This window comes from Podarcis cretensis, assembly GCF_951804945.1.
Source record: "Podarcis cretensis genome assembly, chromosome: 8".
NCBI lineage: Eukaryota > Metazoa > Chordata > Lepidosauria > Squamata > Lacertidae > Podarcis > Podarcis cretensis.
In genome coordinates, this window is record NC_137177.1 from 861,143 (window position 1) to 877,821 (window position 16,679).

Genomic DNA, 16,679 nt, shown 5'->3' on the forward strand with positions numbered 1-16,679 from the left:
TCTCCCCCCTAACTGAGCCTTCTCTCCTGCACTATCTTCTCAGCCTCCTGGCAGGCTGCATGCATTGCGCACTTTAATAATCCCACTTCCAAACAACGCCAAACACTGATTTCTGTGCGCTGATTGATAGTTCCACACATCAACGGAACTATTCCACGCAGGACTCAGGAGAGGATGAGGGTTGGGAAGGTTGGTGCATGTTGTGAGGAGGGAGGGGTGGGGGAGGGGATCCCACTCAGGGCAGATGGGCTCTCCTCTCACTTTGCCAGAAGCAGTCTGTCCCTTAGATCTTCTCAGAACCACAGACTAGTAAGGTTGGAGGGTGTGCTGGGCCTGAGGGTAACCTGAGCAACGCAATCCAGGTCTGGTCCAGAATCCGGAGGTTCCACTGGGAGTAAGTCCAACAGGGCCAAGGCAGGGCACCAGGCAAGGACAGGTACGAGATCTCAGGCAAGATCGGGCATACAGCAATGTTGTTTCCACAACCTGGGGCAGGGTCCAACAGCCTTTTATCTCTGTCAGGGTAGCGGCCGGTCCTGATCCCCCAGTGCCTCACCTCCCTGTCTCGCCCGAAGGCGAGCACTCCTCCTGCGAGTACTCAGGTCTCTCCTTCTCTCAGACCTCAGTCTCTGCAGCTTGGGAGATGTCAGTGGGTTGCTAGACCCAGAGGCTGCCTCAGCCTCTCCTGACCCAACCGGTAGTGGAGCAGCTGTAAGTGATGGCCCAGCTGGAGGCAAGGAGGGAATCCCCGCATCTGGAGCCAGGGCAGGCTCAGGCCCCTGACTCGGCCCAGCTGGTGTTTGCTGCAGGGCAACCTGTGCAGACTGGGACTCTTCAGGATCAGGCCCCGGTCTTGGTTCAGATGAGGCAAAGGATCCGGTGCAGACTGAGTCTCCTCTGGTTCTGAGTCCGAACCCAAGTCCCAGGCCATCACAGAGGGGACCCCAAGGGTCATCTAGTCCAACCCTCTGCAATGCTGGAATCTCAGCTCAAGCATCCAGGACAAATGGCCATCCGACCTCTGCTTAAAAACCTCCATGGGAGGAGAGTCCACCACCTCCCAAGGGAGATCATTTCCACTCTTGAACAGCTCTTACTGTCAGAAAGTTCTTCCCGATGTTTGGTTGGCATCTCCTCTCCTGTTGCCTGAAGCCATTGGTTTGGGTCCTACCCTCTGGAGCAGGAGAAAACAAGATTGCTTCATATTCCATGTGGCAGCCCCTCAGAGATTAGGAGATGGCTCTCACACCACTTCTCAGTGTCCTCTTCTCCAGGATGAACATCCCCAACTCCCTCAATTCCTCCTCATAAGTCTCGGTTTCCAGACCTGGGACTTGCCTGCCTGCTTCCCGACTGACCTGGGCGCTTTGTCCCTGCAGCCAAAGTTCTCCTGAAGTCAGCTGTCTTCCCCCTCATTTCCAGAAGGGATCCTGGGACTTGCGGCTGCTTGTCAAAGGCCGGACCAGCAGAGAAGGCTAGCCCTGGTGGTGCTTCCTCCACACTTGGCCGGCTTCAGTCAAACTGGTTCCTGACAGATGCAGATGGGACGTTGCTTTCTGTGCTTCTGCCTCCCATTCCAGGCTGGAGCACATGCGTCAGCATTCCCGCTGCATGCATGGCCTTGTGGGGAAACGCCAGTCAGCTCAAAGAGCAGCAATGAGCAAAGAACAGAGGAGCAGGGGGCATTTCCTGCTGACCCACGTGGAGGAGGGTGTGGGGGCCTTGGCTCTTTCGCTCCTGGAAGGGCAGGAGCAAGGGCAGCCCAGGGCCATGGTGTCTTTCCACAAACAGGCCTGGGATCTGCACACGACACGAGGAAATCCTTTGGGTGCCTTCGCGGCAGCCACCCCCATGGCACACAGCACCTGTTTCCTCCGCTTCTGCATTATTTTATAAACCTCTGTCATGTCGCCTTCCGTGGGGGGGGGGGGAGGGAGACTCCATTGGGCAGCTGTGAGTGATGAGTGGTGACCTGTCATCTTCCTCCTCTTGTCTGGCCTCACGGTCTGGCTTCTGTTCTTTTCCACTTCGCTGGCTGGACACTGTCCTCTGAGGAGCACCTGGTTCTGCTCTTGTCATTTAGCTGCTTGCTGCCATTTCATGACACCCCCAATAACACCTGCAACCCCCCCCCCCAGCACACGGTCTGAGCAGCGTCCACGGCTGCTTCACCGCCTTTGCCTCTTGTAATGTCTGCTTGGCAAGGCTCCAAGTACAGCTTTAGCCTCAGGTTAAAACCATCTCAATCATTGTCCCTCGCAGGAGTCTTAAGCGCTCCCTAGCGGAGAAGGGAGCAGACTTCCAATCTGGCCGCAACTGGAGCAGTGCAGCGCCTAGTGACCTGCTTGTTATGTTCAAAAAATGCTTTGTGCACATGGTTCCAGCTGCCCTGACAACCACCCTGCAAGGTGGGCCGGTATTATAATCCATAAGCAAGAATTATAATAATTCCAAGCAAGTGTGCAAACTGACTTGCTGATCAGAAGGTCGGCGGTTCAAATCCCCGCTATGGGATGAGCTCCCGTTGCTCAGTCCCTGCTCCTGCCAACCTAGCAGTTCGAAAGCACGTCGAAGTGTAAGTAGATAAATAGGTACCACTCCAGCGGGAAGGTAAACGGCGTTTCCGTGCGCTGCTCTGGTTCGCCAGAAGCGGCTTATGGTCATACTGGCCACATGACCTGGAAGCTGTACGCTGGCTCCCTCGGCCAGTAAAGCGAGATGAGCGCCGCAACCCCAGAGTCGGTCACGACTTGACCTAATGGCCAGGGGTCCCTTTACCTTTACCTTTAAGCAAGCGTGCAATGGGTTGGGTGTCTGCAGAGGTTTTCAGAAGTGGTTGAAGCTACATACTCTGAATAAATAAATAAGTGCACACAGGTAGCATCAGAGGGCAAGTCTGCCATTTCTGGAAGCTCTATCACCGCCACCGCCCTGCTTCTCAGTGGGTAGACCAGCTGTCCATCTATAGGCTAACCTGCATCCAGCCAATGCCTGTTCACCACTCTCGATTGGAGCCCCCAACACTTTCCCTGGCAATGCTGTCCCTCCAGGTGGACCATACGGGTCTGACCTTCCTAGCCATGTCGCCACAGCCACAGCTGTTGGAGCAGCAGCAGTGATCATTCCACTATCAGCGAAGGCCTAGCAAAGAGGGATGGAGGATCAGACAGGAAGGTCCTTCTCTTGGGCCTTCGGGCCATGGGGGGGGGCATTAGCTTTGCCCAGCTGGCCAGATCTTCCTTCCTAAATGCCAGCCATTGCTGTGACCTCAGTGTGGTGTAGTGGTTAAGACTAGTAATCTGGGGAATCGGTTTCGTGTCTCCGCGTCCTCCACATGCAGCTGCTGGGTGACCTTGGGCCAGTCACACTTCTCTGAAGTCTCTCAGCCCCACTCACCCCACAGAGTGTTTGTTGTGGGGGAGGAAGGGAAAGGAGAATGTTAGCCGCTTTAAGACTCCTTAAAGGGAGTGAAAGGCGGGATATCAAATCCAAACACCTCCTCCTCCTCCTCTTCTTCTTCTTCTTCTTCTTCTTCCTCTTCCTCTTCCTCTTCCTCTTCCTCTTCCTCTTCCTCTTCTTCACTACCTAAAAGGTGGGAGCAGGTTACTTCCTTGCAAAATGAACGAGGAGAATGGTGCCTGCCTTTCTTCCTGCTCTCTTGGGTTCTGAAAATGCCAGGAACTTAATCTTTTTAAAAAAAACAACAACAACAAACCCCACTCTGACAGCTGAGAACCGGGAGATTGTGCTGGTGGCCTTTTGCTGCTGCTGTTAATGCCACCTGGTGGCGAAGCTGCAAACCTGCAGGGATGCTTCAAATTCCAGCTCAGGTGTCACTGTTGCCACCCAGCGGGTCAGAAGGAAACTGCAAACAGTGCAGCTTTGGGCCTGGGGGGAAATAAGTGTTTCAGCATAATCTCAAAGGCTAATTTTCTAAGCATTAGGGGTTTTCATCGTCACAGTGTGTGCATATTTCCTCTTTTCCTGTCTTGGGCTGCAGCTCCCTCCTTACATCATTTATTCCGACATCACCAGGTTGGGCGTCGCTTTCCTTTTGGGTGAAGACAGAGGCAAAGTAGGTGTTGAGAATTCCGCCTTCTCTCTGTCACCCAAAAGCATTTCTCCATCCTCTCCACGCTGAGCACTGACCACTTGCCCGTTCTTCCTCTAGCCGAAGAAACCTGCAGTAGAATATGTGAAATTGGGATATATTGCCCACATCTGCACCCCTTTATAATTTTTTATAAATTTTTTAAAAAATTTTAAAAAATTGTCCAGTAGCACCCACAAAAGCCAACATTGACAGAGCAGCAAAGGAGAGCTGTGCAGAGACTCTCACCCAGTCCTTTGCCTACCCCACCCCCAGTCACGCCTGCTCCTGCTGCCTCCCCTCTGGGCGGGGGGGGGGGGCAGGGTACACAAATATATTCACTTGACATGAGTAGGACCCCCTCTCCTTCAGGCACTGTTCTGACCAGGCTGCATTTCCTTTGAAAAATAATAATAATTGGTTTTTTTCTCACATAGAATCATAGAAATCATAGAAAAAGCATAGAATCATAGAGTTGGAAGAGACCACAAGGGCCATCGAGTCCAACCCCCTGCCAAGCAGGAAACACCATCAGAGCACTCCGGACATATGGTTGTCAAGCCTCTGCTTAAAGACCTACAAAGGAGGAGACTCCACCACACTCCTGGGCAGCAAATTCCACTGTCAAACAGCTCTTACTGTCAGGAAGTTCTTCCTAATGTTTAGGTGGAATCTTCTTTCTTGTAGTTTGGAACCATTGCTCCGTGTCCGCTTCTCTGGAGCAGCAGAAAACAACCTTTCTCCCTCCTCTATGTGAAATCCTTTTATATATTTGAACATGGCTATCATATCACCCCTTAACCTCCTCTTCTCCAGGCTAAACATGCCCAGCTCCCTTAGCCGTTCCTCATAAGGCATCGTTTCCAGGCCTTTGACCATTTTGGTTGCCCTCCTCTAGACACGTTCCAGTTTGTCAGTGTCCTTCTTTATACATTTTAACTTAACCATTTCAAACATTAAAATACAAGGTTCTTTTGAACCTTCTTTCCCTCCTTCCCTCCCCTCATGGGTTCTATGTTTAAGATTAAGTTTGCTGCGTCTTTTACCCTTGTCCATCTGTTAAATACCCATTATTACCATAAATAATTCCACATTACACGTGTCATTACATCCCTGCCAATGATTTTAACTGTTTACAGTGGTTTTAAATAAACTAAGAATTTACTTCAGTCTTTTGAAAATACTTGATCTTCCTGGTTTTGGATCTTCCCTGTCAGTTTCGCCATCTCCGCATACTCCCATCTGTTTCACCTGCCATTCTTCTTTTGTTGGTATTTCTCCTTCCTTCCATCTCTGGGCTAGACGCATTCTCACTGCCGTTGTGGCATACATGAAAAGTCTTCTCTTGATATCTCTTCACCTGTTATACCTAACAAAAAGGCTTCTGGCTTTTTACAAATGTGTTTTTAAACATTTTCTTTAATTCATTATATATCATCTCCCAGAAAGCCTTTACCAATGTACACATCCACCATATATGGTAAAAAGTACCTTCCTCCCCTTTGCATTTCCAGCACAGAGTTGAACTTGTTTTGTACATTTTAGCAATTTTACTTAGTGTTAAATACCAACAATACATCAATTTCATATAATCATCTTCCAACAAACAGCATGCGGTAAACTTTATTTCCTCTTTCCATAACTTTCCCCAAGATGAGAGTTGAATATTATACCCAAAATCTTTAGCCCAGTGTATCACCACTGCCTTAACTTCTCCATCTTTTGTATACCATTCTAAAAATAATTTGTACATTTTTGATAACATTTTCCAAGAGATTTATTTCGAACCTCTATCTCACTGTATCAAAACCTTTTTAAAAAATCAACCTTAAAAAACGTCATTTAATTGGTGAATCTGCAAAAAGAATGTCACAGGGCCAGCTGAAGTGTGCTTTTTGCAGAAGGAGTCTCTGGGCAGATGCCGAGGCAAATGTTTTCCCCGCTTTGTTGGACATCAACTTTTGCTTTAATATACTAATAGCCTTGATACAAATTTCTTCCTTCCTTCCTTCCTTCCTTCCTTCCTTCCTTCCTTCCTTCCTTCCTTCCTCTTTCACTTTCCTTCTCCCTCCCTCCTTCCTTCCTTCCTTCCTTCTTTCCTTCCTTCCCTCCTTCCCTCCTTCCTTCCCTCCTTCCTTCCTTCCTTCCTTCCCTCCTTCCTTCCTTCCTTCCTTCCACCCTCCCTTCCTTCCTCCCTCCCTCCCTCCCTTTCTTCCTCTTTCGCTTTCCTTCTCCCTCCCTCCTTCCTTCCTTCCTTCCTTCTTTCCTTCCTTCCCTCCTTCCTTCCTTCCTTCCTTCCTTCCTTCCTTCCCTCCCTCCCTTCCCTCCTTCCTTCCTCCCTTCTCTCCTCCCTTCTCTCCTCCCTCCCTCCCTCCCTCCCCTTGGCCCTCTCCTCTTCTCCCAGGTGTGCTGCTTACCTTACCATGGAAAGGCTGGTCCTCTCCCTCCTGGTTATGAGCTCCGTGGCGAAGGCCACCACGTGTCCCACGCGCTGCATGTGCCAGAGCCTCTCTCCCTCCTTCACCATCCTCTGCACCAAGACGGGGCTGCTCTTTGTGCCTCCGAGCATCGACCGGCGGACGGCGGAGCTGCGGCTGATGGACAACTTCATCACCGCCCTGCGGAGGAGGGACTTTGCCAACATGACCAGCCTGATCCACCTGACGCTGTCGCGCAACACCATCAGTCAGATCATGCCTTATGCATTCTTTGACCTCAAGGGCCTTCACGCGTTGCACTTGGACAGCAACCGACTCACCCACATCCACGAGGATCACTTCAAAGGGTTGGTCAACCTCCGCCACTTGATCCTCAGCAACAACCAACTGAACTATATCTCCCCCGGGTCTTTGGATGATTTCATTGACATGATTGAGGACCTGGACCTGTCCTACAATAACCTGGTGAACGTCCCTTGGGAAACCATCGGGAGGCTGTCCAACGCCAACACCATCAGCCTAGACCACAACCTCATAGACTTCATCCCCGAGGGAGTCTTCTCCAACCTCCACAAGTTGGCTCGGCTGGACATGACCTCCAACAAGCTGAAGAAGATTCCCCCGGACCCCCTCTTCTCTCGCATCCCTGTCTACGCCAAGCCAAAGGGGCTCCCCTTGTCCTCCCTGGTGATGAGCTTTGGGGGGAACCCCTTGCACTGCAACTGCGAGCTCGTCTGGCTGCGGCGCTTGACGCGGGAGGACGACCTGGAGACGTGCGCCTCCCCGCCGGAGCTGATGGGCAAGTACTTCTGGTCCATCCGGGAAGAGGAGTTTGTCTGTGAGCCACCCATGATCACGCACCGGACCCCCAAGCAGGTGGTCATGGAAGGCCAGGGGGCTTCCCTGAAGTGCAAAGCGGTGGGCGACCCCGAGCCGTATGTGCGCTGGATTTCGCCAGGCGGGAAGCTGGTCTCCAACACTTCCCGGACCGTCTCTTTTGAGAACGGCACCCTGGACATCTTGGTGGCTTCTGTGGAGGAGAAAGGGACCTTCACTTGCATCGCCTCCAACGCTGCGGGGGAGTCCACGGCCCCCGTGGAGCTGGTGGTCAACCCCTACCCGCACCTTGCAAACAGCACCAACTGTGATAAGGAAGCAGAGCCAGGCCCCTCGGACATCCTCATCTCCGCCAAGTCCAGCTTCCCCAACGAAACCAAATCCCAGCCAGAGAGGAAAGTGGTGGTTGCTGAGCTGACCTCCTCCTCTGCCCTCATCCAGTGGCCTTCGCAGCACCACATCCCAGGGATCCGGATGTTCCAGATCCAGTATAACAGCTCGGCTGATGACATCCTGGTCTACAGGTGAGTAGGCTCCTTTTCCTCATGCAGGCTGAGACCCTCCCTGCCTGCGGACTGTCTCAGAGTGGTGCATGCTCTAGTTATCTCCTGCTTGGACTACTGCAATGCGCTCTCTGTGGGGCTCCCTTTGGGGGTAACGCAGTTACCTTCTTGAAAGACCTACATTGGCTCCCAGTACATTTCCTCAGCGTCCGGGCAGAACAATGGGGGTGGGGACGCTCCTTCAGGTATACTGGGCCGAGGCCATTTAGAGCTTTAAAGGTCAACACCAGCACTTTGAATTGTGCTCGGAAATGTACTGGGAGCCAATGTAGGTTTTTCAAGACTCGTGTTATGTGGTCTCGGTGGCCACTCCCAGTCACCAGTTTGGATTAATTGCATTTTCTGGGTCACCTTCAAAGATAGCCCCACGTAGAGCACATTGCAGTAATCCAAGCAGAAGATAACCAGAGCATGCCCCACTCTGGCCAGACAGTCCGCGGGCAGGAAGGGTCTCATCCTGCATACGAGATGAAGCTGGTAGACGGCTGCCGTGGACACAGAATTGACCTGTGCCTCCATGGACAGCTGTGAGTTCAAAATGACTCCCAGGCTGTGCACCTGGTCCTTCAGGGCACAGTTGCCCCATTCAGGACCAGGGAGTTCTCCACACCAGCCCGCCTCCTGTCCCCCAAAAATAGTCTTTCTGACTTGTCAGGATTCAACCTCAATCCATTGGCTGCCATCCATCCTCCAACCATGAAGAGAGTTTGTGGGGACACCATCTTGGCTTGGCTTGAATTGAGCTGCTTTGCTTCTTTTCAGTCAGATGGGGACTCCGTGGCAACCTGCCCTTCAGGGCTCGAGGTGGAGGGTGTGTCAGAAATGTCACGCACCTGAGCAGTTTACAAAATGCAAGCAAAATGCAACAGGATAAAGCTTGCTGTGACCAGCAGGTTAATATTATCATATGTTTATTTATACCTCACCAGGTGACTTACAGGGGGGAAATAGGGAGAGCTCAAAACATGGAGGAAAGCAATCCTTAAAAAACAATTAAACATTGCTAGGTAGGTGGGAAGGTAGATTGGTAGATCACCTACAGATAATCAGTATGTATTGGGAATTAGCAGCCAGAAAGGGCAGCCAGAAGATCAGGGGAAAGATCAGGGAGGTGGCTCTCTGGAGTTTGGGCACGGGGGGAGCAGGAGGGCTGAGCAGAAAACTAGCTACCCCATTGGGCCTTCCCTTCCTGCTCTTTGTCCCAGGGCAGAGCTCTGAAGGCCCCCCCCCCTCAGCCTGCCAAATGACCAGGAGTTGCTCCTTCTGCTGCCAGAGCAGCCGGTCAGCCCATCTCTTTGTTGTCAGTATTAAATATTTTCATCACTTCATTTCATTTATTGAATTTATATGCCGCCCTGTACCCAGAGGTCTCAGAGTGGTTCACAAAAAAGATCACAATATATAAAATTAAAATAAAAGCAATAACCCAATAATACCCCCCCTCAAAGAACCACATTTTAAAAGGGTATGGGATGTTGATCAGGTCAGCCAAAGGTGTGGTTAAAAAGGAACGTTTTTGCCTGGCTCCTAAAGGTGTATAATGAAGGCGCCAGGCAAACTTCCCTGGGGAGAGCATTCCACAGACGGGGAGCCACTACAGAGAAGGCCCTGCTCTCGTGTTGCCACCCTCTGAACCTCTCAAGGAGGAGGCACACAAAGGAAGGTCTCAGAAGATGATCTCAGGGTCTGGGTAGGTTCATACAGAAAGAGGCGGTCCTGGAGGTAATAAAACGTACGCACCACTTGATTGTTCAATAAAACTGAAAGGGATCTACAAGAAGATAAAACAGTCAAACCCAAAAAAACCTTCAAGTCAGCTTTAAAGCATACAAAAGTTAAAATCCTAAAACAGATTAAAATCGCCTCCACTTTCTCAGCATCTGTCCAAACCAGGCGCCAAAAGGCACCTACAGTGAAGGCACTTGCTTGAGGTCAAGAGGCAGGGAGTTCCAAAGGTATCACCACACTGAGCATTTGAGTTCTGACAAATGCAGAAAATGGGGACTAATGTGGCCCCTGCCGCAGGGCCAGTTCTGCCAGTCGCCTGAGTTTGTGCCTTCGGCCCTCTGCGCGCCCCTGGGGGCAAAGGCGCCCTGTTCATGCGGCTTGCGCTGTGGACTGAGCCCCCTCTGTGTCCGTTTCCCTTGCAGGATGATCCCCGCCGCCAGCAAGTCCTTCTTCCTGAGCGACCTGGTTGCGGGGCGGGACTACGACCTGTGCGTCCTGGCCGTCTACGACGACGGCGTGACGCTCCTGACGGCGACGGCCGTGGTGGGCTGCGTGCAGTTCTCCACGGAGGAGGAGTACCGGCAGTGCCACTCCCTCCACGCCCAGTTCCTGGGCGGCACCATGATCATCATCCTCGGAGGCGTCATTGTGGCTGCCATCCTCGTCTTCATCTTCATCCTCCTGGTGAAGTACAAAGTCTACGCCAACCCCCACAAGAGCCAGGGCGCCAGGGTCAGCAGCGTCTGCTCCCAGACCAACGGCAGCCAGGGCGGTTCTGCGGTGCAGCCGGGCTCCAAGCCGGCCGAGGGGCTGCCACAGGACTGCGTGGCGCTGCCCGCCAGGGGCAAGACGGTGGTCGACCTGGAGGGCGAGAGAGCGGCCCCTGCAGACGCGGCCCTTCGGAGGAGCGATGGTTTCTCCTGAGAGGTGCGCCGAGCCCTGGCGATGGGCGCAGAACAATAACCGGCGTAGTTGTCTTTTAAGCGTCACGACTATTGTCTATTTTTAAGATCAGATGGTTTAAAAACTATTTTTTTAATCTGTAAAAGTTCTTGCATTCTTAACTATTTTTGTTGCACTATATTAAATATAAAGTGTGTGATTTACAAGGGCTTGGGCTTCTTCGTGCTCCCATCTACATCAACGCGGGCGGTGGGGGCGGAACGGCCTTTGGGGAATGTTTATTCATTGATAAGTAGCAGCAGAGCAGCGATCGCTTCCCCTGAGCTTAAGCAAGGCTTTTCCCCAAGCAAGCATGCCAGAATGCCAGTGGCTGGAGACCACAGGAGGGAAGAATGGCTCTTGCGCCCAGGTCCTACTCGAAGGTTTCCCATGAGGGCATCTAGTTGGCCCCTGTGAATCTCCTGTCTCCCTGGGTCATCTGAGGCTGCCCCTCCCTGTAGGAATAACTGAGACGACAGGAGGTTGGATGCAGGTGAGCTGCGCAGGAACAAGCAGGCAAGCAAGCTCCAAAACAGCTGCCGGCTAGCTCTGCCAAGGCTCCTTTTATTAGCAGAAGTCAGCAATTGGAAACAGTAGTGAAACCACCCTGAACTTAATGTATTTCCATCTAAGCACATTTCCAGCATTAGCAGATACACGTGTCAGCAGGTGTTTCCCTCAGATGTTCCCCCCGATACTGCGTCCCCCGTCATGCTCCAGCCAAGCAATATGTCTAGCAAACAAATTGTGAAAGGACAAAACCCTGTTTTCTAGCCAAAAGGCAAAAGGTCAGGGAAAGCAGGTGTAACACTCCTTGACATACTGTTGCACGTCTGGTGCAAGGTTTGACATCACAAAGCGGAGCGTTACCTCCACACCTCCCCTTGGGCCATCCTTCCCTCTCCTCTGCAGCTCACCAGGGGAGAACAGGCTCTTGCTAGGACGAGGGTCTTTCTGGAGGCCAGGAGGGCCTCCTCCTCCGCCCCCCCGCCCACCAGCTTGCTTCAGCAGGGAGGCCTGGCTGGTGGAAGTCCATCATGAAATTCCCCCTGCATCCCCACGAGCCTTGATAAGTTCAGTTCACATCAAATAATCACATTACATTCCCATTTATTGCCTTTTCTGTGTGTATCTAATAACACCGAGTTAGAAAGGGAAGCCACATTGCTGCAGACAACATGGCCTTGATCTGAATCAACTTGCACTGAAGTAGGACTCGGGGGGGGGCAACACACCTGCTCTGTCTGCACTAACCTGTGCAATATCACCTGTTCATTTGGAAGCATCTGCACCCTTCTGCCGATTCCTAGTAGGGCCTTTTAAAACCCTGGTTCAGTGCAGAAGCTCTTTGTTCCCTTTGAAACAATCACCATGACTGAAGACCTTTGGGTCGTAGATGAAAAAATGTCTGGTACAAGATGGGAGCACAGAGTTCAGCATGGAGCCTGCAGAATAATCTGTGTACAATCGGTGTTTGAGAATGAAAGGCCAGAGATGGAGGCCTTGGCAGCACTCAGAGGCGTCTTCTTAGTGGTGGCACAGTTTTGCTGCTGTTGTCATTCCCAGGATGCCAAGCTCAAACCTGGAGGTAAGTACTCTGGTGAGAGAACTCCAGCAGAGATTTTAAATCACCAAATATGCAGCAAAGTATAGCATGGAAATGAAAGCTGCTAGACCTTTAGAACATGCCCTTGTGAGTTCCAAAACTCTCCAACACAGGAAAAGACCACACACTTAGTAAGTTAAAACTCTCCAAAGGTCAGTTTTATGTGCTTTTCCATACAGCATTCAGAACAGGTTATACGGGCAGTAAAACGTGGCTGAGTTCCTAGTGGTGAAAGTTCCAAATTATTGGTATAGGAACTCAAGAGTGGCTTGTTAGAGCCATGCAGTGAGCTGTATACAAACAACAACAACAACAACAACAACAACAACAGATATGCTACAATACATGTCCCCCTTCCACACACAGGCAAGCTGAATAGATTTTATCAAATATATATGAAATACGTCACGTTGTTTGAAGTGTAGGGGGTGGGACCCACTGCTCAGGCTCTTCAGGATGAAGGGCTGAAAGAAAACCAGGCTGGTACATGGAGAGCTTGGGAAAGAAAATGGGATGTCCTTGTTGAGCCACTCATTGGCCTCTTATGGGATGACATAGCCAAACTTGTTGGAGAGTCCTCAGACAGTGTCATGAATGAGCCAGACCCCAGGAGAAGTTTGCAGCTAGCTCCCAGTGAAGAGAGGAGCCGGGAGGAGAGAGGGTGAACTACAAGGCAAGAGGATTATACCACCTGTAGAAATGCCAACTGATAACAAAATGCAGGAGTTAGAAATGAAACCTGCTTAGAAAGAGGGAAAGAGCAGGAAGTAAACTCTCAGAGAATGAGGAAGAGGTGGGAGCTGACCCCCTCTCCCCTCGGTCGAGGTGTATGGGAGGGGGGGGGTCTTCATGACAGAATACATCACAAGAAGAAGTTTAGCTGTTTCTGGCCTTGCCGGAAACACCTGCCTTAGAACGGACATCTTGATCAATGGACGGACAGCTGTACTCGCCGCTCTGATGGACTTCGTTGTTTTTGCAACAAATCTTCCTTTAATTAACTCCACTCATTTTGTTATCAAGACTCCCTGACAGGCAGCCCCTCTGAGCCTCAAGGAAGTTGTCCCAGTTTGAGGTCCCTTGCTCTGGAATGTTGGTTCTAGCCTTCGCCCCGCAAGCTGTTCCTTCTGTTTCTGTTTCCAAGAGGGGGAACAGCTCAGAACCCAGCCAAGAAAAGAGGATCCTGTTACCAAAAAGTAAGGGGTTGCTTTAGGGCCAGACCCCTTACCTGCGGTTACCTTGCAGGGAGCAAGGTTCCTCGGTCAGAGTGGAAGAAGAAAAAAGAGAGAAGGCAAAATAATAATAATAATAATAATAATAATAATTTTTATTTATACCCCGCCCTCCCCAGCCAAGGCCAGGCTCAGGGCGGCTAACAAGTTGAAAGAATAAAACTTAAAAACAAGATTAAAATACAACATTAAAATATTGAAACATTAAAATATTAAAAAGCAAAGGGGTTAAGGCTCTGATTGTTTGATTTGTCGTGGCAAAGATTCAACCTATCTGGAAGCAAAGAAAGGAGATCCCCGAGACAATGGGTGTTCTGGCTTTTAATGGTTTCCATTTGCAAGAAATTTCATCCGACAAATGTCAGTGACAGGCAGGCAAATGCTAGAAAAACACCACAAAATGAGGAGGGGTTGCATCAGGTCAGACAAGTCAAAAGTACAATATGTCAATCAAACCATTTGTGAATTGCAAGACTTTCACCTTTCCAGACAGAGTTTACATGAGACACTGACATTCCAAGCAGTTATCACAAGTTTCATTCAACTTGACCACAACAGGACGGGTGGGCTCCGTACACCGGCCAGTCTGGACATACATTGCTCTGTGCACTTAGGGGCCTGTGGCAGACAAAGGTTTCCCATAATGCACATGTGAAGGAGTGATTTCAGAAATCAAAGAATAAAGCATTTACAAAACATTTTACACAGTACTGTACCTCATCCCAAGTGTAAGTCATCAATTAAAAGAAACACGGTACCGGTACAGTTAACTCTGTTTTTTAAGGACACCAAAGCAGCGCAGGCCTAGTGGTCGCAGTAGCTCTTCCCTGCAAATCTTGCGCCCATGAAAACTGTGTCTGCCCACAACCAATCTCTGCTCTGATCTTCTCATTTCCCTGCATCTTCTGGGAGAATTGGGGGGGGGGGGGAGCTGGTTGCAGCAGGAAGGGGAGACTCCCTGGGCTCTTCCCCAGCCTGGCTCCACTCAACCTCTTGCCTCCCCCCCCCCCCGGCCTCTGCACTGCTCTCTGCCACAGACTCCCCCTCTTCACTAAACCTCTTCTGCTTCCTGAACCTCCTCTACTCCCCCCATCTGCCCCCTCTTCTCTTTCTGACCACGCATCACTCCTCCTCTGGGCTCTGAGCCTTCTTTCCCTGGGAGAAGACATGCCATCTCCAGAGGAGGAAAAAACACTATGCAGGCTTCCCAAAAAATAGACCAGAAGCAATTGTACTTCATCCAGCAGAGCTTTGTTGAAGGCAAATAGGCATAATGGTCACAAATCCAATACAGTCATACCTCGGGTTAAAGACGCTTCAGGTTGCAGACCGCTGAAACGCAGAAGTAGTGGAATGGGTTACTTCCGGGTTTCAGTGGTCGCGCATGTGCAGAAGCGCTAAATCGCACTTTGCGCATGCTCAGAAGTGCTGAATCACAACCCGCACATGCGCAGACGCGGGTTGCGAGTGCTGCGGGTTGCGAATGTGAATCCTGCACGGATCACGTTCGCAACCCGAGTGTCCACTGTACGTTCAGAACTGGCACAGAACAAAGATACAGAAAGAGAAAGTGAGTGAGACCCGGGCTCCTCCTGGCCTCTTATTATAGTCAGCATGACCTTGACAGAAAGAGAGCAGAACCAGTTTGAACCTGCTGCTCTCAGCTTCCCAAACAAGAAATAACTCAAACAAGAACCTTCTGCCCCTTTCTTTCACACAGAAAGAAAACTTTCCGGAACCCTCTTGAATTAAGCAGAATAGTAAAAAAATCTCTACACATCAGATCAGTACTTTCAGTACTAAGGAATGCAGACTGACCACCCGTCTGCGTCCAGCGGGTCCAGGACATTCATTCGTTTGTACAAGATTTCCTAAGCAAAATACGATGAATTCATTGTTTCCGCTTCACATTGGAAGTGCATTGCTACATTGAGGCAGTGGGGGTTCCATTCATAAAAACAGGAGGAGTATTGCCTGCTAATTGCATCCAGTAGCCGCTGGGGGGTGCACTTGTGGGCGTGCATCAGTGACTACGCGCATGAACAAAAGGGAAGGCAGCACTTATGGACTTGCTCGGGCATCAGTTTCCTCCCCCGCCCGCCCCCCAAATAAAGCATATCTGGGGGGGGGGTGTCCTCCACTTCGCTCCCACTGTCCTGCTTTCGAGAGGGAGGGGGGCTGAGCTGGGTGTGCTCGGCTTGCCAGGGGTTAAAAGGAACTGAGCTGGAGTCCTCGAGAGGATAGGAAATGAAATCTGCTGGCAGGTCCTCCAGTGCACAAGCCCCGCCCTCCCAAGGTCTTCCCTGCCAGGAGAAGGAGGGGGGCTGTTGTCTCTCTGCTCTGCAAGTGCTGCCCCTTCTGGGATCTGGGGCGTCTCCGCTCTCTTCTGGGTGGGGTGCATTGGGGAGAAGACTATAGCGGAATATGAGGGGGGGCACCTCCAAGTCAGGGAGCAGAGGGTCCTGCCCCACTCCTCTGCAAAGCCAGAGAGGGGGCATGTTTGTAGGGCTGCAACTATTATTACTACTACTTCTACCAGTGCCCTCAGTCAAGAGCTTGGGTGTGACCTTTGATGCCTTCCTTTCCATGGAGGCGCAGGTTGTGACGACAGCAAAGGTGGCATTTTTCCATCTCCGCTGTATCAAGCAGTTGGTCCCTTACCTTTCCTGCCCCAACCTGGCCACAGTGATCCATGCGACGGTCACCTCCAGGCTTGACCACTGTAATTCGCTCTACGCGGGGCTGCCCTTGAAGCTGACCCAGAAACTCCAGTGGGTGCAGAATGCCACGGCGAGGCTCCTTACGGGGTCCTCGCCCCAGGATCACATTCATCCGGTGCTTTACCAGCTGCACTGGCTCCCGGTAGAGTACAGGGTCAGGTTGAAGGTGCTGGTTTTGACCTTTAAAGCCCTTCACGGCCTAGGACCCTCGTACCTACGGGACCGCCTCTCCTGGTATGTCCCACAGAGGACCTTATGGTCTTCAAACAAAAACATCTTGGAGATCCCCGGCCACAGGGAGGTTAGATTGGTCTCAACCAGGGCCAGGGCCTTTTCAGTACTGGCCCCAACATGGTGGAACGCTCTGTCACAAGAGACCAGGGCCCTGCGGGACTTGACATCTTTCCGCAGGGCATGCAAGACGGAGCTGTTCCACCTGGCCTTTGGGCTGGACTCAGTCTAAACCGCCCCCCTCTCCTTTCCTTTCCTTTTTTTTTTTTTAATGGAACCCCATATATGGGAT

General features: G+C 51.2%; 1 protein-coding gene across 1 annotated transcript in view; it reads left to right on the top strand.

Annotated features, from left to right (window-relative positions):
* The window catches only part of LOC307221169 (leucine-rich repeat and fibronectin type III domain-containing protein 1-like protein), a 70,110-nt gene extending 58,819 nt beyond the window's left edge, over positions 1–11,291 (top strand). Inside the window, exons 3-4 of the mRNA XM_079985505.1 lie at positions 6,495–7,889; positions 10,079–11,291. Coding sequence (XP_079841631.1) covers positions 6,514–7,889; positions 10,079–10,580 — 1,878 coding nt within the window. The 5' untranslated portion in view covers positions 6,495–6,513 and the 3' untranslated portion in view covers positions 10,581–11,291. The remainder of the gene's footprint in view (positions 1–6,494; positions 7,890–10,078) is intronic.
* The last annotated feature ends 5,388 nt before the right edge of the window (positions 11,292–16,679 follow it).